Below are 25,593 nucleotides of genomic sequence, written 5' to 3' on the forward strand. Positions count from 1 at the left end.
AGATAATGAAATTATTACATATTTTCATGCATGAAGAAATGTGGTTTCTTCAACAACGAATATAGATCAACTAGACAGAACTAAATAGGACTAATTGTCCTGAATGAACCTTATTTTTTATCATCATAAAAATTAGTAATGTCTTGGTTTTTATGGTCTCAGTATATTATCCCTTAAATCTATACGACATGAAAAAAATCATTGGTATAGGCTGCCCTAAAAACATAGTGAAGCAATTACATATACATGAATGAATCAGAGAGGTACATAGATGCCAGTCTGGGCAATTTAGCAAGAGTCTATTTCAAAATAAAACATAAAAAGGGCTGGAATGTAGCTTGGTACAAAGGCTCTAGTTTCCATCCCCAGTACCATACCAACAAAAAAGTAAATGACTTGATTATATTCTTTACAAACAAAGAAATAAGGAAAAATTGTAGCACAAAATGAGAAAAGAATCTATAAAAAATTCACAGATCATTCTTCCAGTTGGTCAAGAAAAAGTCTATAGAGAGAATGAAGATTCAACTATTGAAAGAATGAGAATGAGAAATGATTCAAAAAAGGATATTCCAGGTATGATATGTATATTTTACATAAACACAGCTAAATATATTTTTAGCTGACAAATTACATTTTCCTGAGGCGATACTGAGCTTATCTGAGCAGTAAAAAAATGGAGGAAATAAGATAATTGAAGGCCTTAGAAACTAAATAATTGCATTCTATTATGATTTTTAATTCATTAGGTGATTCTTTCAAATAAATTATTAGAAAATTAAAGACTTTTAAACCTGGTTGTTTTGAAGTCTCTCAGAGCTGTAGAAATGTATTCAGATAAGTGTTTCTCCATGAGTGCCACTCTGATCCAGGCTCTACCCTAAAAGAAAGAAGAAAAAATTATGAAAAAAATTAAAAATAATTTTGACTACTATGTTACTGAAAACAAAGGCATTTTAACATATAGATAAAAATTCATTAGAAATATACATTTAATAACAACCATTGTTAAATTCCTATCATCTGTTTTGAAAGCCTATATTGTTATTATTTTGGATTTGTTGTTGTTTGTCTCCTTTGCTGTTTTTTCCTGTCTTTTTTTCTCAAATAAAAAAGAAATATACATTTAGTAAAGACTAACAAAAATATTCAAGTAGATAAAAGTGGCAAATTTTGAATAAGCAGAGTGTGTATTTTGTTTCTCAGAAGGCATAGGGTATAATATATCAAATTAACTTTCTATCCCCTGACAGGGCAAAATGTTAACACTGACTTACTTATATTACAGACTTCTTTTGAATATATAACATAATCATGAGATAAAACTACTTCAATCCTCAAGTCAGCATTTTACTTTATAATAAGTCTCCTTATAAAACAGGAGGAACAGGGTCTTCTCTCAATACTAATCACTGTGACACACTTCAGATTTCCCATCCTATCCTTCCAGAAGCAGCTTTCACTCAACAGTGAACTTCCAAACTGCAGAATGAATCATGCACCTAAGTCATGAGCTTCTCAATCTGGAGCTCATGAGAATTCTAAAAACTTGAGAATTCTAAAAACTATTATCAAATATTGAAACTTAAAAAAATAAAAACTTTGCAGGTAGCTCAGGGGTAGGGGCACTTACCTAGCAGGAGTTCAATTCTTAGCACCAAAAATAGACTGAACCCCCAAAAGTTAGTATATCTGAGTCAGAATCACAGAAACAAACTCTTACCTACATACAATTTCACTGTACTGAAAAAAAATTAGTATTTCTCAATAGTTGAGATTAATTGGCCTTTTTAAAAGTACTTCTGAATATTTCTGATAGGCTATTTAGAATGAAATAAGATCATATTTGTAGATAATTTTAATATTCAGTCATCTGCATTTTTACTTAATGCTTTCACAAATTTCCAGAAAATTCATGAACACTGAACAGATAGAGCCTTGAAGCCTGGCAGTGGTAGTGGGGAACAAAGGTGATACTAACCAATATGTATGATAGACAAGGACCAGTAAGGGGAAGTAACCCATGAAAATGTCTACAAGTCTAGTGCATCTCCCAAACTGTTGGGTAGAGAAATCAAAAAGGAGTCAGTCTAGGCAATGATAAAACTAGTCAGGTTGGGGCTGGGGATTTAGCTCAGCGGCATACGTACCTGCCTTGCAAGCAGGCAGTCGTGAGTTTGATCCCCGGTACCAATAAAAAAAAAAAACAGGCTGAAAGCAGCAATAATACAGATGTCGTTGACAGGTCAGTAAGTTGGCCTACAATTGTCTTTCATCGTTCCCTGCGCTCAGTCCATTGTCCCTTCTGGGTAAGCCTAGGAGAACTTAAAATAAGCTGTGGCTGCTTGGAACAGAGGAAGGAAGAGGCAAGCCATGAGCTTGCCAGTAGTTCAAGATTCTCTCTTGAAACTTCCTCTAAAAACACAGAAACTAGAAGTGATGTCTCGCATCAAAAGGTCACAATGTCACCAACACAGAAGCAAGGAAAGCTGCTACCTTGAGAAAATTAGGCACAGGAGATTGTGCTGTTGTTGATAAGAAATATAGGAAATTCCTGCTTCCTAATTTATTAATTTCAATCCACACCGAACTAGCTGCACTTGGTTTCCTGTCCTTGATGTGTATGGAATTCTCTATTAAGAAAATGTGCCAATTATTTCTTTTCAACAAAAGAACTTTTACTAGAACATAAGATAAGCAGACATAAAGGTTGTTGGAGTCAAGAAGTAGAAAAGCTGGAGCTGCATTAATGAATTAATGGTGAATCAATAAAGATTTTTGAAAACAGTACTAAAACTAGTCAATACTTCTTAAGAATACAATATGTAATGGGTTCTGTTTTAAGAGCTTTATACACATTAAAATAGTTAATCCTCCCAAAAATTGTGTATTAGGTTACAATACTATCTGAGGTTTACTATATGAAGAAAAAAGAAAGAACACAATTCTTTTCTTTTTTCCTTTTTTTGAGATAGGATCTTGCTGTGCAGTTCCAGCTATCCTTGAATTCACTAAAAAGAGACAATTTAAAGAGAGCAGCTTATTTTCTCACAACTCTGACCAATCTAATTGCATTAATATCCATATACTCTACCTTCTTCTTTTAGGGGATGAATTATTATTTCAGAGAATGAAAAGACAAACTGTGGATAAAAGAAATTTGCATGATAAATGTATCTAACAACAGACTCTCATCCATCAAATACAAAAAATGTCTTTAAAATCTGTGATAAAAACACAACTCAATAAAAAAATGAGCTCACGAGGGAAGGCTATTAGTTGTAGATGTATTACTATCAGCAGGTATCAACCTATATAGATGCCCTCTTTTCCATGTGACATTTTTGTAAGCGACGTTTTTCACTGATTTCCAGTCTCTACTCTTTTTATAAAAACACACAAAAAGTATATTTTCCTCTAAGTGCAACTTATGTGCTGCATTTCATTATCTGTACTTTTCAAATATATTTTCATTTTATAATTTGCTTTTTCATACATGAGTTTATAAGTTCTTTCAATTTCACCAATAAAAAACATTTTCTCATTATTTTTCCTATTAATTCTAGCTTCACTTCACTGTGGTTATAGAGAACATACTTTACATGATTCTCTGAAATTTGTTGAAATGAATGGATTTTTGTGTAAGTCTTCCTTTGTATAAGTGTTTGATAAGAATGAGCCTCTTGCAATGAGTGCTTTAAAAAAATCCAGTTTTCTAATAGTATTCATATTTATTTATTATTAATTTAATTACTTAAAAGTGTATAATCTTTACTACTTATAGGTCTGCTTCAACTGGCCTTTTTTCTTGGTTTCAGTCATTTGATCTTCTTTAATGCACTGTTGAGTTTGGAGTGTTTAAAAAGTGTTAGGATTTCAATACTATTTTTCACTAGAGTAAATTTATTTTCTTGTGGCAAGCATACAAAGTACTAGAGAACTGTCTTGAGTCATTTAGGGCATGGCTTCTAAGGCCCTTTTAGGGATGATCTTCAGAATTATTTTATTCCAAGTGAAACCTTTCTGGGGCCTCCATTGAAAGCCTGGAATGTTGATAGGACCCTAAGTGCTGTTTGTCATTATACTCTGACCTCTATCATCCCAGAACAAGACTGTGAAATCTTTGGTTAGCTGTTTTACATTTTACCTGCTGGTTTCAGCTCAGTTGGGACTACCTCGTAGTAAAAGTGCACGCACATTTTCAGACATGTTTGTTTGGAAATCTTTTCTCTAAAGCCTGATTCTTGGCCATTCCATGTTCCAACTTATATTTCTGTAGCCCAGAGAAATAAAAAACAACCAACACCTACCTCCATTACTCTGTGCTTCACCTCCATACCTATGACATGAACACAGGGGACCTAGGGTCAGGCCAGTGTGAACGTGGGGTTCAGCTCATGTAATCTTTCCCTCAGGACAGTGGCTACTCAAGGTCTCATGACTTGATTCTTCTCTTATGCCTTAAATTTGTAGCATTGGGTATTTCATTCAACCTTTACAATCACTCTTACAGAACAGTTCCTCTGACACAAGCTATTTTGCTGTCACTAGAACCAGAAACATTATTTCCTCACCTCTAGAAGCATCTCTGTTTTAGATTCCAATTATATCCTTTTCACTAAATTCTCTGCTTCCAGCTCTCCCTTTGTGCATGTTCCACATGGCACTGAGTGAAGCTTCTAAAAGTGTAAATTTTATTACTCTACTATTCTAAATAAAAAAACTCTCTTGAATATCCCCCCCACTGCACTGAGAATAACGTCCAAACTCTTAATCATAACTATGTATTTTATTCATTATCTCATTTACTCTACCCAATAATTGCATATCACATTTTTTTCTATAATTCAAGTCTTGAATCAAATGTTATTTCCTCTGAGGCCTTCGCTAACCACTCTAAGAAAAATGTGCCCTCCTATGACTCTGATGGTTTTTTAAGCTTTTCTTTGGTTTCTTTTCACAGATTCTGACATTATATCATGTGTGCGTATAAATATTTGTTGTATTGTAATGTACGTAGCATTTGCTCTCTGCCATATTTTTCACCTACCATCATATTCCCAGTGTAACAGTCATGTAACAGGCATTCAATATATACTTGTTAAAGAAATTGATAAAACAGAGGCAATAAGTAACTTGCTAATAGCTAACTAAGTATTGAAACTACTGGTGCCAAGGACAGAAAAGTGATATAATAATAGAAATGTATTAGGAAGATTAGTCTGAATCTAGCATTTTACATGAAAAAAAAGCAATGGGCAGAATAAGACTCTATTTTCTGCCTGGGAAATTATTTTTAAACTTCTCAAAATTTTTAGACATATATCAGGTTTTTTACCAACACATAAAAACTGGGTCTAGAAAACATCAAGTAGATGATATTAAGAGAGGCAAAAGTGATCTGTAGTTCAATAATAGAAAACAGTAATTGAAATGGTTCCTTCTCAATGCTAGCTTATTGTAAAGTTTTAGTAGTTGATAAATCTGGTGCATATGTGATCAATATCCCTCTACCTCTGTCTCTGTCAGTGGCTAACCTGTCTTTGAGATCAAGTAGTGACAAGGTGAGCTACTGAACAAAGCACAAAGTAAGCAATGAGACCAAAGACAGAACAAAACAACTGTAGGAAGAGCAGGACTAAGATATATGTCATGAGAATGCATTAAGGACGACATTCAGATCTGACCTGGTTTATGTGCTCAATAAAATTTACTGAATGGAAGAATGCATAGGTAAATGAATGATTAATAACTACTCTTCAGAAACTGTTCTGTTAATGTCAACTAAATAATAAAGGAAATGTATATCACAACCACGAACTAGGAAAGCCAAACTTACCTAAAAACAAGCACCTTACCTTAAAAATGAAAGGAGTGAAAACCATGCAAAAAGTACGCTAGAAGGGAAGAACTCAAGAACAACACAGTGCATATACTTTGAAAAGAGAGAGAGAGACAGACAGACTGACTTCTTGAATTTGAAATTAGGTAGAATACTAAGAAAACCCAGTGCAAATATGTGCAAATTCAGTAACAGTAGTAACTGGTCAATTATGAGTAGTTTGTATCAAAGACCATACAACCATATAATAATTATATTACATAGAATTATAAATAATTAGTATGAGAACAGATGAAGAAAATCCCACTGAATGAAGATTCAGAAAAGTAAAGTTGGTGTTTTTTGAAGCCAGTTCTCTAAGGGTTGTGAATCTAGTCTGAAACCAATGTACGTTTATGCCTCAAAAATTTCATGTTTCAGAATCTTTGTACATTATGGAAATAAATACTGTAAATATAACCTGAGATGTAAAGACTGTAGATATAAACTTCAGTTTAAACATTGTATCCCATTGTCAAGCTACATTTAGATATTGGGAATTGGGCTCAACTTGCCACAGGTCAGGCAAAGAAATAGAATGATGTACTTTTTATTTTAAACTAGGAAATTAAGTACCAGATCTCCCATAGTGACAAGTTTCTACAATACTGTATGAGTACTGAATTGTGGCACAGTGGTATTGGGACATGGACAATTCAGAATCAGCTCTCCTAAATTTAATGAATGGGGTGGGGTTGTAGCTCACTGACAGAGCTCTTACTTAGCATGCATCAGGCCCTGGGTTTGATCCACAATACTAAAAGAAAAAAATTAAAATAATTTTTATATCAAATTGGTCATTACTCCATAACTGGTCCAAAGTACATCTATATCTTCCACTGTTTAAACTGTTGTATGCTTAACTCTAAAAGTATAATCAGACTAAATCTGGCCCCTTGTATAGGATTAAAAAGTAAAGCTATTTTGGCCCCAAGTACAGAGTTGTATATTTTTTATCAAGCAAGTTGGTGCTTTAGCTCTGATACATTTTTCACATATGTCAAGATAGACAAAGTGCAACACATGTTAGTAGTCATTTGACATTGCAGTTCAAGGTGCAATAAACCCGTCATCTTACATATTTGTTTGAACCTTCAGTCTTGATACTCGGCATTTATGATTGAGTCGATCTTGCCTTTACACTTCTCTCAGCACAACGAGGCAAATCAAAGATCTCTTTTTCTACTAACTGGAATCTGTTTGAGGCTTGAGCAAAGAAAGTTATATATGCAGGATCTGAACATGATTTTTCTATGGTGTTTTGATGCTCATCACAAGATTTGTCAAGAATAAACATAAACTCTGCCAGGGGGGCATCCTGCTGTGCTGGAACTGGTCCCAAAAGCTTCATTAAGGGTGTTGGGTAGGTAGGGTTTATGTTTCTTTAGTCCATTCAGGTACAGATGCTGCATTTCTAATTTTATTATCTCCGCAGTCACCTGAAGGTTGGGGACACACTAGTTCTATAAGTAAATGCTTTCCTTTGTTGAAGAAATGCACTTGGTGTATGCACATGTCTATTTTTTTGTTTCTTACTTTGTATCTGAAAATAAAAAAAACTTATGCACCATAAATGTTTATTTTTATAAATCTGATTCATTCAAATCACAAGTAGTCTTTTAATCTTAAACTAAAAAAAAATCAAGATTCTTAAAGGGAAACATGAAAAAGAAATTTATGCAAATTCATCCAAGATGGAATTATACTTTTATAATTCTAACATAATGAACTGAATTACGTCTTTATCTTCAAACTGTAAATATCTATTTCCACTCCTTATTTTCTATTTATGGCAACCTAATAGCATAAATAAAATCCCTAAACTAAAGCTGATATGGCTTAGCTCAAACTTTTTTAATCATCTAAAAACAATTATTGAGGACCTTAAAAGACCTTCTACACAAGTTATATCTATCAATATTCAGGGTATTACAAGACTAGAAAATTTTAAAATGTTGGGCAATTTAGAAAGCAACCCATTATACATTAACATTAAATACTTTTTATGAAAAATGACTTTTTTAAAACAAAAAATGAGCAAAGTGTCTGTGTTTTACATTTTTGTCAAATCTCCTTAATGTCTGGCATAATAAAACAGAACAAGATATTGGCTTCTGCATTCCACCAGTTATAATGTGTGGTTTTAGTTGAAGTATATGAAGAAAATCTTATCTTACACAGATAGCAGGAAAGGGAGACTTTAAGTAGGTTTTCAGGTACTTGTGGATGTTCTTCCTTGATTCTATACCAAAACTCAGCAAGAGGTAATTTCTTAAAAGTTAACTGCAAAGTGGAATATGCAACCAAATCAATGACCTTTTAATATCATATTGCATTAAATCTATTGGTCTATCTTGCACCACGAATTAATCTTTTACCCATGTATGATTTTGTAACTCCATGAAATGCTCATTCGGAAAATAAAAATATGCAGGTTTACCAAGTGTTAATAATTTCATTAAATAATTAAAAATATATTTGTTAATATGAAATCAACGTTACCAGAAAAACTTTTGTCAAGATTCATCAAGTTATCAAGCATGAAGTTGTACGAAAAAAGTCGAACTTCTACTTAAAGCTTTGATTTTGGCAATGATTGGTGCTATTGCCTATTTCCTCAAGTAACTTCTTCAAGAAGAAAGGTTTTTTCCCAAGAAAATGTCTGCCAAATGCTTAAGCCTAACAGACTATAATTTGTGAGTTTCTTTCTAGTAAGACTAGTATTACACGAAAAAAAAAAAAGCATCTAATTCAGTATATAATCCAGAGAATCACACTAATGTCTTTCTTGAGGCAAACACAAATTTTAATATGCTTTCAAAATGTTTTATGCATGTTTTCCATTTTTTCAGTTAGGATGTTTTGAAGAGACTAAAGAGTTGTGTTTTAATAAAGTGAATGTTTACTGCACCATTAATGGGCATTCTAAATAAATCTGACTTTTGTACATATTGAGCGTCACTGGCTTAGATAATTCAATAAATTAAAACAAAATATACTTTGAGCTTCCTAAAATGAAATTTTTAGTATTTTCATACCCTCTGGTAGTTCAAAATGCAACAGTAAAGACTCAAGAGCATTCTTTGAAGGGGGGGAGGGGTGGTTTTTTTTGTTCTGTATTTCTGAATCAGGGTCTGGCTCTGTAGCTCAGGCTGGCCTTGAACTTTCCACAATCCTCTTGTCTCAGCCTCCAAAGTGCTGGGATTACAGGTGTGTGCCATCATACCCAACTAAGAGCATTCTAAAATAACTACATGCAATGAAAAAACAAAGAGAGAAAAAAGAAAAAAAGCCTCTAAGAGATGTTAAATTTAGTCAGGTGCTTAATTTCAACAAAGAAAGAAAATAAACATTAACTGCAGAGCTCCAAACTTTTCTGTTTAGTCCGAAACTCTTCACAGTTAGATTACACACACTGCATATTACCAAAGTCTTACCTTAGCTCTAGAGGAACTGACATTTTCCATATTTTCAATGCTGCAGATACAATTCTGTGAAACTTTCCGGCAAGCCACTTTGATATAGTCCCAGAAGCTACGAGGACTTTCATAACCAAACCAGGTTACTTGACCTTCAGGAGATAAATTACAATATGAAAATAAAAGAAAACTATACTAGAAAATTCAAATTTCAAGAACAGCATAGCTTTGAAAAGTAATGGGTAATACAGTGTGTTACTGTGGAAACAGCACTTATCTAGGTGTCAAAAGCCTTTCCATTCTATTCTTAACCAGTCATTGTTTTTGGGAAAGTTATTTCCTCAGTATGCATCCTAATTTCCTCAACAATAACAATCAAGCTAAGTGAAATAAAAGGAACTAGACACTAAATGTGTCTTGTACTTAATATCTTAATATCTAAATGTTTTCGATGGTGCATAGGAAATCTTTTCGTGTTTCTTGTACACTAAGCTGAACAATGATTTACATGTAAGCTGATGAACTCTGAACTTCTACTTTGAAAAACAGGAAAAAAATGACAACCTCTTCCTCTTCAAGGAAGAGGATTTGTTAAAATATGAAACATTACGTGGTTCACCTTGTAACAAAAAAGGAGTAATTAGAAACCCACATTCACTGACAAGTCACAATCCTCACTCAGCCTTTCTCATCTATAAATCTCCCCTCTGTCACTCACTTGCTCTCATCTAGTCATTAACCCATGAAATTCAGCCATTTACCATTCTCATTTCTCAAATTTAGATCATTGTCTGTTACGTCTACAGTGTATAACTTACTTATATTAGGTAAGTGTATTACTTACTTATATTAACACTAGTGTTAATATTTATACATAGGACTCTAAGATCAATCCCATAGGAACCATTTTGTACACTTACTATTTTTAAATAAGATATAAGGGACATTGTAATAATTTCATTACCAGCCCAGTGATTAGTCTTATTGAGGGAAGTTGTAAAATCAGTGTAGAAGGATGTACTTTTATATTTTAAGTGTGTGCTTTATTTTGATTTCATTATACTTATTCCAAATCTTCCCTTCCCCAGTAAAAGACATCAAAAACTATTCTCAGAAAGTACCATTTTAAGAATGATGTCTGAAATGATATCCAAGTGGTTCCCGACAATGGAAGCACATTAGAATAATTGGATCACTTTTTAGAAATACTGGTGCCTGGCCTCCCTGCAAACTGAATAGTAAATCACTAGGAAAAAATGAAGGTACTGATTTTTAAAAAAAGATTTTCCTGGTATTTCCAGTGATACACTCATGACTAATCAACAGAAATTCTGAGAATCATGATTCTGCATTCAAGACATTTTTTAAAAGTCTCGTTTTCTCTAATATTAGGCCAAGTCATGATCTCTACAATCAATCTACCTTTGGCAAAATATTGTATGATTAGTCATCCTCGTAATTCTTCCTTGATTATCTTACATATTAGGTTATAAAATCACTAAGATAGGAATTGTGCTTTATCTGTCTAGATCAATCTCCTGTGCTTGACACCATGTTTGGCTTATAACAGGTGTTCAATAAATATCTGTTGAACAAATGAACTGGCAAATCAGCACAAACAGATCATCTTAATGTCAACAAACATAACAACTTGTATTTTGAAAATCTACTAGAACTTTTATATAGAAACAGTTTTGATGACATTCAAATAGTATCTTGGAACCTATAAATCCTTATTAAAATAACTGAGTTGGCGCCCCTTGAGAAATGGCCATGCTGAGACTGGCAGGAGCCCACCAAGAAGCCAGCCTTTCTGGGAAAGCCAAGCAAGCCATGCAAGGCCTAAGAAGACAGAAGTCAGACAGCACCTCCTGTGAGCCTACAAGAAGTAACTGAATGCTTGTAACTGCTTGGCTGACTTTGCAGGTCTGGGGTTGGCGATCAAGGATGACTATATGCAGATTTCTTTCTATCTTACTTTTGAAGTCCAATGTTGTTCTCACTGTTTTGTTCTGATTGTTTTGCTTTATTCAATATTCTGTTTTGATTGGTTTTATTCTTTTTTGTTTTGGTTTGATTTTGCTATACCTGATGTAACAGACAACTACTGGGAAGATACGATACACTGTGGTGGTCATTGTTGTTTTCCTGTTAACCTGCTTCGAAGTTCTGCACCAGTTCCACTGCTTTGTTTTGACTGGATTTATTCTGGTTTTGTCTAAAAAAACAAGTAACTATAATTAAATGCCTCTTTACAAATCAAATTTTATTATCTACAAATAGAAATCTATAGGAATGTCTGTATATCCCTTCTTTTTCTTAATCTTTCTTCACCATTTTCCCTCTGGCTTATATATTCAAGTTCCTGGTATAATGCCTCCATATGTTTGGCTTTCAAGTACTTTTCATGTTACCAGTTAGCCCTCTGCTGGATGCATACAGGGTGGATGGATACCCAGGAGGGTAAGAAAGTAGGTTTCTAAGTCAGGTGTGTTTGAATTAGGTCTCTTTCTATTTATGTGACATTAGGAAATAATTTAAATTTATTCTTTATGTCTGAACCTCTTCTGCAAATTGAGAATGATGCTAGTAAATACACAACAGCACTCCTGTGAGGATTAGAGGAGGTTATACATGCACAGCAAGTAGCCTACCACTTACTTCATATTAGTAGCAGATTACCCTTAATTATTGGTGCTGTTATTAACTAGTGCTACAGGTACTTGTAGTTAAGGAAACCAAGTTCCCCTGGCATCACAAAACAGAACAGTCATGAAATTCAAAGTTAAATTTTTCCAGTTACTCAGAATCATCTAGAAAAAATTTTTAAATGTACTTATTAACCCAACTTTTCCCCATTATCAACTGTTCTAATTCATCTCCTCAAAACGTTTTGAATCTCAACCAATTTTACTTGCCTTTTAATATTTTGAGTCATTCTAAAATATCAAACTGATAGGAACATCTGCCAGACTTCTCTCAAGAAATGGAATACTGGCAGAGAGGAGCACGTCACATGAGTTTTTCTTAAATAGGCAATATGAAAACAGAAATCAGAGAGGTGGGCAAGGAAAAGACAACACTGTTAACTGGTGGCAATGCCAGTGGTGGAAACCCAGACAGGTAAGCAAGGAGGAAGATGAAGCATAGACTCCCATGAGCAGAATTCCCCTTGTAAGGAAACATGCTAGCACTTTTGCATGGACATGATTTGATTTTCTACAATATAATTTTAAATTTTCACATGAGCTTCACATGGCTGAGGAAAATAATTTGTAAGTTGTAAAGTAAACCTGTCAAAAACCAAAACAGAAAGAAAGAAAAAAGGAAGAAAGAAAAAGAAAAGAAAATAATGAAAGAGATGGAGGCCCATTTTGGAGAAAAGAAAACCAAGATACAAAAAGTGAGACATTTAGTCATCAGTTGAGTACAGAAAAGATGGCCACCAAACCCTTAGGACTATGACCATGGGCAGGCTACAAAGCTTTTCCGCCTTGCAGGGCTCCTAAATAAACCAAGGTATCTTCACAACACTTTTTTTGTTGACTCAAAACTAGCAGTGAGGGTCTGTCTTTATTCCTGATTCACCAGTAAAAAGGATTTCAAAGTAAGCTTTCTAACACAAGATCCTAATCTTTTCACACTCAAAAGAATGTGTTTTAAAAAAAGTTAGATTCCCTCACTACAGTCTTCAAGCGCTCATATAAACTGAATGTCCTATAATTTTATTTAAATAATTTCTGCATCCACAAAAGAGCCAAATTTAGTTAGTGTTTAATTATTTCAGATTTTATTGTTTGTCATTTTTACTTGATTGTAGATTAAATGCTAGCGAGTCTAATTAGTATTTAATGGGAAAATTAAAAGACAAAGCTACAAACTGATGATTCCTTTAAAAATAAATGTTAAACAAATAAATAACCACTCCCACTTTCATTTCTTAAAAAAATAACCACGAAAGAAAATCAGGTAACAAGAAATTAACAATATCTTGGAAAAATTTTAGTTTAAAGAAGAGATATGCTATTACTAACAAGTTTCATTTTAAAGTTTCTGACGAGTAGAGATGTATGTATTTTCAATTATAAATACTGAGAGTTGTTATTGTATACCAATGTAATAGATTTTTTTAAATCTCCAAAATTATAGATTTTGAAAATCTTCAAATTTTCACATCAATTCAACTCTAATTCATTTTATACACAGAAACAAGTGGTTATTAAAGTTTGTTAGACTAAAAGACAATCTGCTAATGATCAACCATCTTGTATCTTTCCCACTAAACTAGCTGAGTTTTAGCATCTAAAAAATAACCTGAGATCTCTAGAATTCATTTACTCTAACGTTACTCTTCCACATTCCTTTACATGTATTTGCATCCTATCATGTGCCCATGTTCTGTCTGTATCTTATTTTATGGGTAGAATATGACATTTTAAGAATAGGAACTAAATTTTCTAATGTTTTCTACTAAGCAGTGGTTAGTAATGTACATTTTTAAATAATGTCACAAAAATATAAATGAAACTGTTAAGTGATTTTCTCTATTTTGCAAGAGGGTTCTGCTATACAAATGGGAAATGAAAAACTGGTATCAAAACTGAAGTGCTATTAAAGTTAACAATATACTATCTCCCTGAAAATATCAAAGAACAGCTATTTATCTAGACAAGAACAAAAGACAAGATAGTCCCACCACATTTTGCACTCTGAGATCACTGCAAAACACAGTCAATATTTAAGGGAAATTGGTTACTTCTGAATATGTTTGCCTCATATTAACATTTTCATATTACTAATTTATAAGAGCCAATTAACACTATCCTCTATCTTTCAATCTACAGAAAAAATTCTCACTTTTGCAAGAGGTCAGAATTTTTTCCTTTAATAAAAGCTTATATTTAAATAATCCAGCTTTGAAGGTTAAATTCTTACTGATTTTCTAACTAAAATCGCATATGATGTACTAAAAAAGGAAAATATTTTAACACTTAAAAACAATTTGTTATAATTTAAACAAATTTATGAAGCCAGAATCTAGAGTAATTACTTATTTGTACTTACACTGCTACCTATGCATATTACAGAGTGCCTCACATTAATAATTTAGCCACTATGCCATTTATAAAATATAATTACTATGTTTTGTTACAATATCTAGTTCCCTGATAAGAAATATATCACAGACATTAAAAATGTCAGAATGCATAAAAATTAGTCAATTCTTCATTTTTCCAAAACAAAAATAATTAAGAGTATCAAGTTTACAAAAAAATTCTGAAAATTGAAATGACTTAATAGGCTTTTCTAACCCAGTAACTTTATCATGTCTCTAAACACAGATTACAAAAGTTTAAAATTCTAGTAGACTGAATTAGAATGCAGAAGGGTAACATTTGAATAGAATACACATAAATGTGTATCCTTGAAGAAATGTCCACCCCGAAGCAATGTATATAACCTGTTTTAATAGTGATTAAGGTCACATATTCAAAACATAAAACAAAAGTAATTATTTAAAGTAAGTACTTGTGGTAATTAGGATTAAGGAAACAAGCCAATATTTTTTTCCTATATTTTATACATTATCCAATTATAGTCTTTAAAAGATGACTATTTTAATTTAAAATTAATAAAAAGTAAGATCATTTGTGTTTCTGCATATATGTACTAGAAGAAATCATTCATAAAAATGTATTCACTGTGCCTGCAAGAAAGGGACTAAGAAATATAGTTTCATTAATGCTTCAGGAGTAGCAAAGCAATTAATAGCACTTACTTATGTTTTACTGACTAAAAAATGCGTACAGCTTTTATGAGCTTCTAGTTTGCACACTCAAATATCACACACATTTATAAAACAGGAAGTGATAAATAAACCTTGTATCAATAAAGCTTTAATAAAATGCAAATAAGACTGATATGAATAAGTAATAAAACAGTGATTTTAAAACAGGAAATATTAAGAAATATACTGGGTGATACAGGAAAGAAAGAACAAATAAGGGCTGGGGGTTAAGCTCAGTGGTGTAAGCGCTGCCTGGCAAGTGTGAGGTCACAAGTTTGATACCTGGTACCAAAAAAACAAACAAATAAAAATGTATATGATGGTTTTAGAATGAGATTTAACTTAAAAGTTAGTTTATTTGTGCCTTCTGGATTAAAACAAAAACAAAGTTTTGCAAAGCCTGTGTGTGCAGTATACTATAAAACACCCCTGAACAGGTCTGGCCCTCACTAGTCAGACAATCCCATGCTCCCAAGCAGGTTGAATGGTGGGAGACACCACCAGCACACAATATCTTCAAGAGGCACTGGGAAATGAGCTAGCCATCTGCAACTGTGAGAAATCTTTTTTAAAAAACAAACAACATCAACACACGTATGTTTAAGAAACAATTAAGTCGATACTTCCAAATTGAGTCGTTCAAATAAAAGAAGTACACATTATGTTGAAGCAAAAACACTACTTGTCACTAATAAGTAAAGTGAACTCAATTAGGATACATGTGAGCTGCACTCAGCATGCATGAGCTGCTACTGTTCGGTTCAACTGGAGAAGTTGAAACCTCTCTAAATCTCAGCAGCAGTTGTCCCTGCTCACTTTTCCCCCTGGCTCTTTCTCAAATTAAGAAACTGATGATAGCAGACTTCAAAATAAGTAAGGGTTTGGCTGAATTTGTTCACTGTGACCCTCAGAATTTATACAACTGGTTAAGAAAAATTATTTGACTTTGAACAGTGTAATTCAGGTGGTTTTTAATGTTAAATACTGTTAACTTTGGTAAAGTTATAAACAAATACTTTTGGAAGAGCAATTCTCCTCCCTCCTAACAAGGGTTAAAGTTTATGTGCTATTTCCTAAATGAAGAGAAAAACGTTTTCATCAGTTTAACCACTGACTAAATTCCTACTCCATGGAAAATATTATTCTATTTGCTACAACTTGCAATTATTGTTTAATTATCACCATCCAGAAAAGTTCTATTAATTATTACCATACTATTTGAAAACTAGTATAATTACACGGGCAACCTAGGATGTCAAATTTCACAAGTCACATTCCCAACATTTCCTTTTCTCGCGAGCAAACACTGAGACCTCTAATGGGATATAGTGGAACTAACCACACATTTCCAAAGCCCTAGATCTTCTATAAAATCAAATAATAAACAAATACAGCCAGTCCTGTAGCATGAAAAATGAAAAGAAGGTCTGTATAGTTGTACCATATCTCTGTTTCTATCATTAGTTCTTTATTCTTTTGTAACATTTTAATAAATATTACATTTGGGAACATGTATCTAAAATGATCTGTAATTTAGTACCTTAGGGTTAGCTCATATTAGAAAATGACGTTCTTGATACTACTACAACAAAGTAAAATGAAAATTTCTCAACACTAAAATGCAAATTGGAACAGAATGTCGTTGCAGAAAATACCAATTCTTCTCAATGTCTTAATCATATTTATTATCTCTGTCCTGAGACAAGCTTCTATTATTTGTGATTTACAGACGCAAAAAAACTTATCAAAGTAGTAACAATTTCTATGAAAATATCACTAAAAGGATTTTACTTCAAAAAAGTATGTCAAAAACCCAGTAGTGGCAAATCAATGACCTGTGTATTGCTTTTGAGACAAAAGATGTTAATGGATGTTTTTTCTAAACTAAAACTCAGTATTCAGGTTTGACTGCAGTGTTGGCACTTTGCAATAAATAAATAAATGGGTTTTGGATTACTGTTTGGGCACTCATCTCTAAAAGGCTTGCCATCACTGAAATAAACTATGACATGATCAGATTTTTGACATGGCTTAATCAATCCCTCATACAAAGCAGTAAGTAACTATTAAATCTGTTATAAAACTCTATACTTTTTTCATTCAACTTGGTTATAAAAATTATTTTCATTTTGTCTCTAAAACACCATGGAAGTACTTTTTAAAATTAAAACATTTCTATTTATTTTGTGTAGAGTATAATTGCTTTAATCATAACTTAATATCTCATGCTACACCCATCAAAAGTAATTAAAACATCTAGATCAAACAAGAGTCCACTAGCTTTTAAATGATCTGCCATCAAGTTCTAAAAAGTCTCTCATATTATAGATGGGAAGAGAGCACCCGAAAAGTATTTTCCTTTCCCTGTAGCCTCATTCTGATCTGCTCCTTTTGCTATAGGTAAGACTTCACAGGAGAACAATCAGTCAGCTGTTTCTCCTGGCTGGCTGAGTTCTCACTGACAGCCTCAAACATAAGCTAACTAAAACAACAAGGTGGTGAAATATGTACTGTACCAGGGTAAATATTTTCATCAAAATTTAAATCCTTAGTACAGCTGCTTCCCCTCCCTCAAAATAAGAAGTGAATGACAAATTTTGATTAGTTGATTTCGAAGTGCCCAGGGTTTGCTTGTTTACAGAAAGTATTTTTTTGCAACTGAAATAAAACCTTTTGTTATACAATTTATACAGTAGTTAAATGAAAGTAAAACAGTAATTTACCTTTAAGTACCTTAGAAAAACAGCAAAGGCCAATTAAACCAGTTTTAAAATGTCTTTTGTTCAAGAACAAAAGTCATCGGATGCACCATTATAATTGTATGGCTCATGGTTGTATTAGGTGTTTGGTTAGCTCCTGAAATTTTAGCCAAAAGAAGAATCCACTCAGAGGTAGGTATGCAGGAAAAGAATGCATAGACATGCTGAATATTTAACATTTCCAGTTTTTCAACTTTTAAAATTTGTTTTATTTCAAAGAAAAAAACAAAAACAATAGTACAAAATTTCAAAACAAGATTGTGGGAGAGTAACAATGGTTAGTATATTGTGTATTATTATCTTCAGAGTACTTGCTCATATTACAAGATATAGTCATCAAAAATTGATCAAAACAATATAAGGTGAAACTTTTCAATGAATCTATAGTAATTAGTAGTATAGGGACTGGGGGTTTAGCTCAGCAGTATAAGCGCCTGCCTTGAAAGCAGGCAGTCATGTGTTTGATCTCCGGTACCGATAAAAAGGAAAAAGACAAAAAAATAAAAATAAAAAAATAAAAAAAGTAATTAGTAGTATAACTATCAACTATTCTGTATATATAGATAAATATTTTTTCCTTTTCCCCTTTTTCTTCTTCTCTCCCCCATCCGTTTTCTTTTGAACAATTTCTTCTCATTTCACAATATGTAACATTGTCAGATCCAGAAACTGTGTAATTTTAAAAAAGAGTTAAAAAAGAAAGCTCATGATCTTCTTATTAATGTCCTCATACAGAAAACATTCCTGGCTATTGTTTCAAATGAATGAATTCACTTAGTGATAAGGCTAAACATGACTCTAATTTGTGAATACAATTATTCTCCCACATTTTTCATGTTAGCTCTGTTCCAACTTTAGCTTTATTTTCATTTCTGTTTCTTTCATGACTGAATTATATCATCATGATTGATACCGTTCAATAAATGTTAACAAACTTTTATTTGGAAGGAGGCAACTTTTTGCTATATGTTCATATACAATATTCTCATATGTATATATGTGTATACATATAATTTTATCTCTCTCCATATATATATATATATATATATATATATATGTATGTATGTATGTATTCTTAGTAAGATTACAGGCAAAATACCTCCATTTTTTTTAGTGTGCCAAGGTAGTTAAGGCAGTTTATTGAAAAGACTCCTAAAGTCATTTGTAAACTTCCATGCAAATAAACTTAATGCAAATAAAAATGATTATAAATTATCAGAGAGTAATGCAGACTTTCCACAAGTTTTTTTTAAATTGCCAATACTAGATAGAACATGTGTTATTCTTTTACTAATACTACTAATGGGAGTTCTTTTTGTCTAAAATTTTGAATCTTTAATGTTGTATTTGTACATATGTAAAAAATTGGTCAGTAAAACTTTTATAATTGCCATATGTACTATAATTCAGCTACCAATAAAACATTATTTCTATGTGGCCATTTTTCATCTTTTAACAGGTTTTGTAAGTAAACCATAATAAATTTTTTTAAAGGAAAGTAACTCTTATTTAGAAAAGCTAACCATATCCATCCATTTGGCAAATTCACTTTCATGAAAAGCTTTTTAAAAAATGTAACATTAAAGAGTAACCACTATAAAACAGGTCTGAATAAGAAGGAAATGTATACTAACATACTGATTTCCTTGAAGAATATTTCATGTTCATTTGGAGGAATATATATCCTGCTGTAGTTTGGAGGAGTATCACTGTACATCTGTTAGGGCTATTTGGTTTATAGTGTTCAAGTTTCCAGTTCTTTATCTCTTGTTGAGTTCTAAATTAGAAATTAAATAGAATACTTCTAAATTAGAAGTATTCTAAAATGAGTTTCTTGTAGACAAGTTATAGTTTGGTATTTAAAAACTCCTTCTTCTAGTCTCTGCCCCTTAAGTGGAGAGACCAGACACTAGAGTGGAGATGTATTTTTATTTCATGACATTACTGATGAGAGAACTAACTTTACCACCAGGTCATAGTCTTACAAAAGTTTTTTGCTAATGTCTGCCATTTAACTGGACTTTTAATCCATTACACTTAGTAAAATAGTCTATTTACTTGTCATTTTGCTATTTTATGCTTGTCTATATATGTATTTGTATTCCATCTACTCTTTCATTACTATCTCATGATAGGTGTTCTCATACCATTTTAATTCTTTTGTTGATTCTTCATCTTCATTCTGTTATTGTCTAGTGTGGTTCTGGTTGCCTACGGTGGTACAGTTGCAGCTTTTGTATTCACTTATAAAGTCTAGTTCAGGTTAATTCCAATGGGACTCAATAATTGTAAACATTTGCGCTAATACAGTTCCATTCCCTTTATTCTTTTGTGCTGCTATCATTCAAACTACATTGTCATATATTATATATCCATTAACATAGATTTACTTTGTTTTATGCAGTTGCTTTAAAAAAATAGATAGGCTAAAAAAGGAGCTACAAGTAAATACATTTACATATCTCATACATTGAAATATATTGCTTCTTTTCCCAGTATTGTTTCTTTATATGAATTTCACTTGCTGTTGCTGTCCGGTGCTTTTTATTTTAGGTCCAAGGAATCTTGTTATTCTTTTTTGGGTGGATAGTCTTGCTTTATCTAAGAATGTTTTAATTTTTCAATTCTGAAGAACAATTTTGCCAGGCACAGAATTCTTGTTACCAATTTGAATGTTATCCATTCTTTTATGGCCTCAGTGTTCTGCAGTTAAGGTAGTTGAGGACCCTTTTAATCTGATAAATTGCTTTTCTCTTGCTGTTTTCAGGATTCTCTTTTTGTGTCTAGTTTTTGGCCATTTGATTATAATGTGCCTCTGTGTGGAGCTCCTGGAATTTTTCAGACTTTTTGGATAAGTAGATTCATTTCTTTCAACAAATTTGCAAATGTGTCACATTTGAGATGTTTAGGGTCATTATTCTTACTACTCTTTCTCTCCACTTTTCTAGAATGCTTTATAATACACTAAAGTCTCTTAGGCTCTGTTCATTTTCTTCCATTCTTTTTATTTTTCTCTTCTCAATTGATGGGTAATGTTGACCCATCTTCAAGCTGGCTGGTTTTTTGTTCTGCCTGGTCAATTCTGTTCATCTTTATGATAATTAGCTTTCCACTGCTGAAGCAAAAACGTGAGACAACAAATTTATAAGGAAAAATATTCTTTTGGCTCACAGTTTAGGAGCTATTCACCCATAATTAGTTGGTTCTTTTTGCTTTTGGACCTATGTTTGGGCAACACACAGTACACAATACTGTAACACATGGGCCCCTATACCAATTTCTAACAGAGTCCTCACTTCTATCTGTACCATCATCAGCACAGCCTTTACTCTCCACATCTCTATGCACATTATAGTCTTCTAAGCACTTTCCAGAATGCTAAACTCTGCTTACAGCAGTCTAGGCTTTTTCTAGCCTGCTTCTCCAAACCTTTCCAGGCTCCTCCTGAAAACCAGTTCTAAAGACTTTTTCACACCATCTAGGTTTTCTTTCACTGCTGAGATAAAATATTGACACCCACAAGTTAAGAGAGGAAAGGTTTCTTTAGCATACAGTTTGTGCAGGTTTCAGTCCACAATCCACTGGTTCCAAAGCAGGGTGGCACATGGCAGAGGGGCAGCAGTTCATGGCGGTAGAAGACAGCATGAGCGAAAAAAGGGAGCAGGACAAACCTGTTTCTGTCCCTTATATTGTATGCAGTCTACTGGGATTAGGGTGATAACAATCCAATCAGTGGACTGATTCAGCATTCACCCATCACTAATCTCACCTGGCACCCTTAATCCCAGCATTGCACTATGAATCAGTCACACATTAGATTCACCCACTGCTCTATAAACTCTGTGACTGCATGAGATTTTGGGGGGACACCTAGACACAAACCATAACACACATCATCAAGTGATCACAGCAATGATACTCCTCCACATTTCCTGGTACCAGTTAGCTTTGTTCCTGTGACAAATTCTGAGATAATAAGCTTTATAAAAATCAAAAGGTTTGTTTTATCTCATAATTTTGGAAGTTTCAGTTTATGGTTTGTTGACCCCATTGCTTCTGGACCTGTGGCAAGGCAGCACGTTTATGGCAGCAGCATGTGGCAAAACCACCTCACTGCCAGGATCCATGAACAGAAGAAGAAGGGATTACAGATCCAGTATTCCCATCAAGGGGAATCCCCAGTGACAGGACAACTTCCTCACCATTTAAAGGTTCCAGCACCTCCAAACAGCACCTGAAAGTGGACCAAGTGTTTAACCTATGGGTTTTTGACATTTTAAAGTAATAATCTGACGAGATTACAACATGTATTTGAAACTACTTTGTTACCCCACTACAAGATGCCGAGAATTCTTGTTTTATTTGTTTGTTTCACTTGCTCTTTTGTTCCCTACTGTAAGTTCTTATTTTTCTAGTCAGCTGTGATTTTTAAAATATCAACAGTTGGTTTATTCATCCACCTGATATTCTTAACTCCTGGGCTGGAAGTTTGGTGAATAGCTGTTCAACTTAGTGTGTTTGTGGGAAATGGATACCTAGTTGTCATCTTGGTCTACTCCTTAGTCTGGTTTCTTTTAGTTGGCACAATTGATTTGTAGTTCATTTCTATTGCTGCACATATTGATAAAACACTTTATTACTGTGTAATTCATTTTATACATAAACAAGTTTGTTACCCATTTCTCAACTTCCTTTTTTTCTTATCCACTTGGCATCAACCCCAGAATTACCCCACTATTCTTAAAAATAAATAGCTTTCGCAAGACATGCTATAAAATAAATGCTTCATGTGGGATTAGTTTTGATGTAGAAAAGCAAGGTTCAACTGAGTAACAGTCATTAGGGAAAATGAGCAGAATTTACAGCACCCCCCAGACACTGTCTTTTCTCTCTCTGGACATGGTTTACTTAAATCATTCCTATCAACTCTCTAGCTGATTCAGAGGACTAGGCTTTAGGGGGTACTAATTCAGGGCCTTACATGCATGTTCTGGTTCCAGTTCTGGCCCATAGTTTCATGGTGGGCTGGTGAAATATTGGTTCATCATCTGTTTGTGATAGGGATTTCACACTTGCTCAGGGTTGAAGGAAGAGGCAGTTCATTTGTTGAACAGTATTACAGAGGGTTTCCTGGTAGTTCTTGTATTTCTTCAGGCTACCATCCTCCTGGCACAGTTGACAGCCCTGTGGCTTTACAGAGAGCAGCAGCTGGTCCTGTTCATGCTTAAGGTGAGACTGCAGCCTGAGGGTTTCTTTCAGGGACTTTGTGTTTGTCATTTGCCTTGGGTTCTGGCTTCAGGGGACCTTTCCTGGCATGCTGCTGGTTATTTTATAAACTTACCTCTTTTTCCTGTTTAGTTCTAACTCAAAATGATCTTGCTGCCTAGTGAGCTCCTCTACTTCCAGCTATAGACTGTAGATCTTGTCCCTGGAGTCCTACAGTTGGTGGCCTTACTCAGCCTGGCAGTCTTTGTTCCAGTTATTTAACGGCAGAAGTTATCTGATTAGTGTTTTCTTTAAATGAGTGGCTAGTTCACTTTTCTGTTTTACTCCTAAGTCTGCACTCTGCAGCTTAAAGGTAAGTACATGCTTGAGAGGTCTGAGATCTTCTGGTTGTTGCCTCAGAGACCCCAGAACCTCTTGTTTCTCACGGACTTTGTTCTCCAGCATCTTCACTGCAAACTGTGTCTCTATCTTGTTGCCATGAGTGACTGCAGACAATATAGTGGATGAAGATTACTTCAAGATAAGACTTAGTTCAAGTGTGGAGGGACCCATAGGGCTATTCTTTGAAACTCTCTGGAGAAGAAAAATCCCTGAAGCCATGAACTCTGGCTTTTATTTAAAATATCAGTGTAAGAAAAAAATAAAGGAAGGAGAAAAACAGTTTGAGCCCAGAGTTGCCTCAAGGCTAAGCAGTTTTCTGGGGGGAAGGTGCAAAGACAATGGCCAGATACACCAAGCTTCACCAATCTAGACTTCTTGTGGTTTAACCATTTGATTCTCACAAAGCCTGGGTGCTTTTTGGGCCACAGTTTATTTGTGGAGTTTTGTCCTGCAGTTTAACCATTCAATCCTGGCCAAGTCCCCCACAGTTTCACACTAATCTGGATCTGTTGTGCGTAGTGTCCTTCTGATTAGACGCAGGTAATCATCCTGGTGTTTGCAAGCACAAGGTCCTCTGTCAGGTTAGTGCTGGGTTTTTCTAACGTGTCTACTTTTTGCCTGAAGGTTATTTACAGTAGCATTCAGATGCCTGTTGAGTTCTTTTAGTGCAGAAGTGCAGTAATCTGACCATCACTTTAACTATCTTTACTGATGTTTCCATCCTTGAGATACATGCAAAGTCTCTAATTCCAATGTGAGCAGAAATTAGCATCAATGACATTCATATCTACCAACACACCAGCAATTACAGCTCCTTCTTCTTCCATCAAGAGAGCATTTGGTTCATAAAATTCACTGAGAAGTTGCTTTCTATTGATCAAAGCTTTCGCACATTCTGAAAGTTTGTTTTTTTAAACTTTATTTTACTAGATGTTTGCAGTACATGCATTTTAATATCGTCCTGGGGAGTTGGTCTCTGGGGCTGGAGTGAAGTGGGAGTTGGTATATGTACATACTACAGCTTCTTTTTTTAAATCTCTTTCTCAGCCTCCTCTCGTTCTCCTTTCTCCATTTTCATCCTTGTTGATATTATTAATTTCAGTTCATGTTTATGGCATATAATGTTCATATTCACTGGGGTTATTAGGATCTTCCACATGGCCTATCTTCATTCTATTTCCCTTTCCTACTCCCTCACCTGGAACATCTCATTTGCAAGATATTTGTTACCTTGTCTCATTCGGTCCTTCATTGTTTTCCTAGTTTGCACTTTGTGTAAGTCAGATGAGAGATACCATATGATACTAAAGTTTGAGTGTCTATTTCACTTATCATTGTATTTTTCAGGTGCACCTATTTTCCGACCAATGTCTCAAATTTGTCCCTTATAGCCAAGCAGTATGTAGTATTCCATTATACAGTATATGACATCACATTTTAACCAATTGTCAGCTGATGATTTTTCATTAATGCTAATGGAAGCCAGGCTCCTCCTCTGCCTACTTGTTGTCTTCTGCCCTAGAAGATCTTTACCACTGGCTGTTATCTCTGCAGCATCTGTTTTAAGTTTTTCTACCATTCTAGAACCCCAGAAGGATTCACTTTGTCCAAGAAAAGTGGCTTTCAAGCATGTTCAGTGTTCCATCTCCAGGCAGAATTATTGGAGGGGCACATAGAGTTTGGAGTCCTTCAATCAATTCAAAGCTGATTCAACCAAGCTCTTAATATACTGCTTGGCCATATTCATCAGGTTCATAAGTTTGTTAGCAATAAGATAATTAGGATCTTTTGTAAAATCACCCCAAAATTTGCTTCACCAAGTGTGTCAAATTCTCCCAAGTGGTGTTTGCTGCTGCCTGCCGTCTGGAGGCTCAGCAGCAGGAAGGGATTCCCAGAGCCTGGTGATGACTGGCCAGCAGAGAAGCTGTTGCCTTCTCTGTCTGTGCCGAGTAGGAAGAGAGTGGTGGCCACCATCCAGCAGGGTTCCTAATGCCTGTAGGGTGCCTGCCTCACCTCTAGATCTGCTGCCACTCCCAGCATGCAAGGCTGGGGCTCAGCCTTGCCTTAGTCCTATGCTGGGCCAATGGGCTGGGTGTGGGGTCCGAACCACAGTGAGGACCTGGGCTCTGCTGATTGCCT

General features: G+C 34.2%; 1 protein-coding gene across 3 annotated transcripts in view; it reads right to left on the reverse strand.

The window, feature by feature from the left end:
- Rundc3b (RUN domain containing 3B) overlaps positions 1–25,593 on the reverse strand; it is a 161,056-nt gene that overhangs the window by 101,834 nt on the left and 33,629 nt on the right. For all 3 annotated transcript variants that reach the window (XM_063243328.1, XM_063243323.1, XM_063243333.1), the window contains exons 3-4: positions 9,319–9,452; positions 795–880 (exon numbers count right to left, since the gene is read on the reverse strand). In XM_063243328.1, coding sequence (XP_063099398.1) covers positions 795–880; positions 9,319–9,452 — 220 coding nt within the window. The remainder of the gene's footprint in view (positions 1–794; positions 881–9,318; positions 9,453–25,593) is intronic.

The sequence above is a fragment of the Cavia porcellus genome, unplaced genomic scaffold (genome assembly GCF_034190915.1).
Source record: "Cavia porcellus strain 051 isolate PalLab524CR breed Dunkin Hartley unplaced genomic scaffold, mCavPor4.1 scaffold_2, whole genome shotgun sequence".
NCBI classification, from domain to species: Eukaryota; Metazoa; Chordata; class Mammalia; order Rodentia; family Caviidae; genus Cavia; species Cavia porcellus.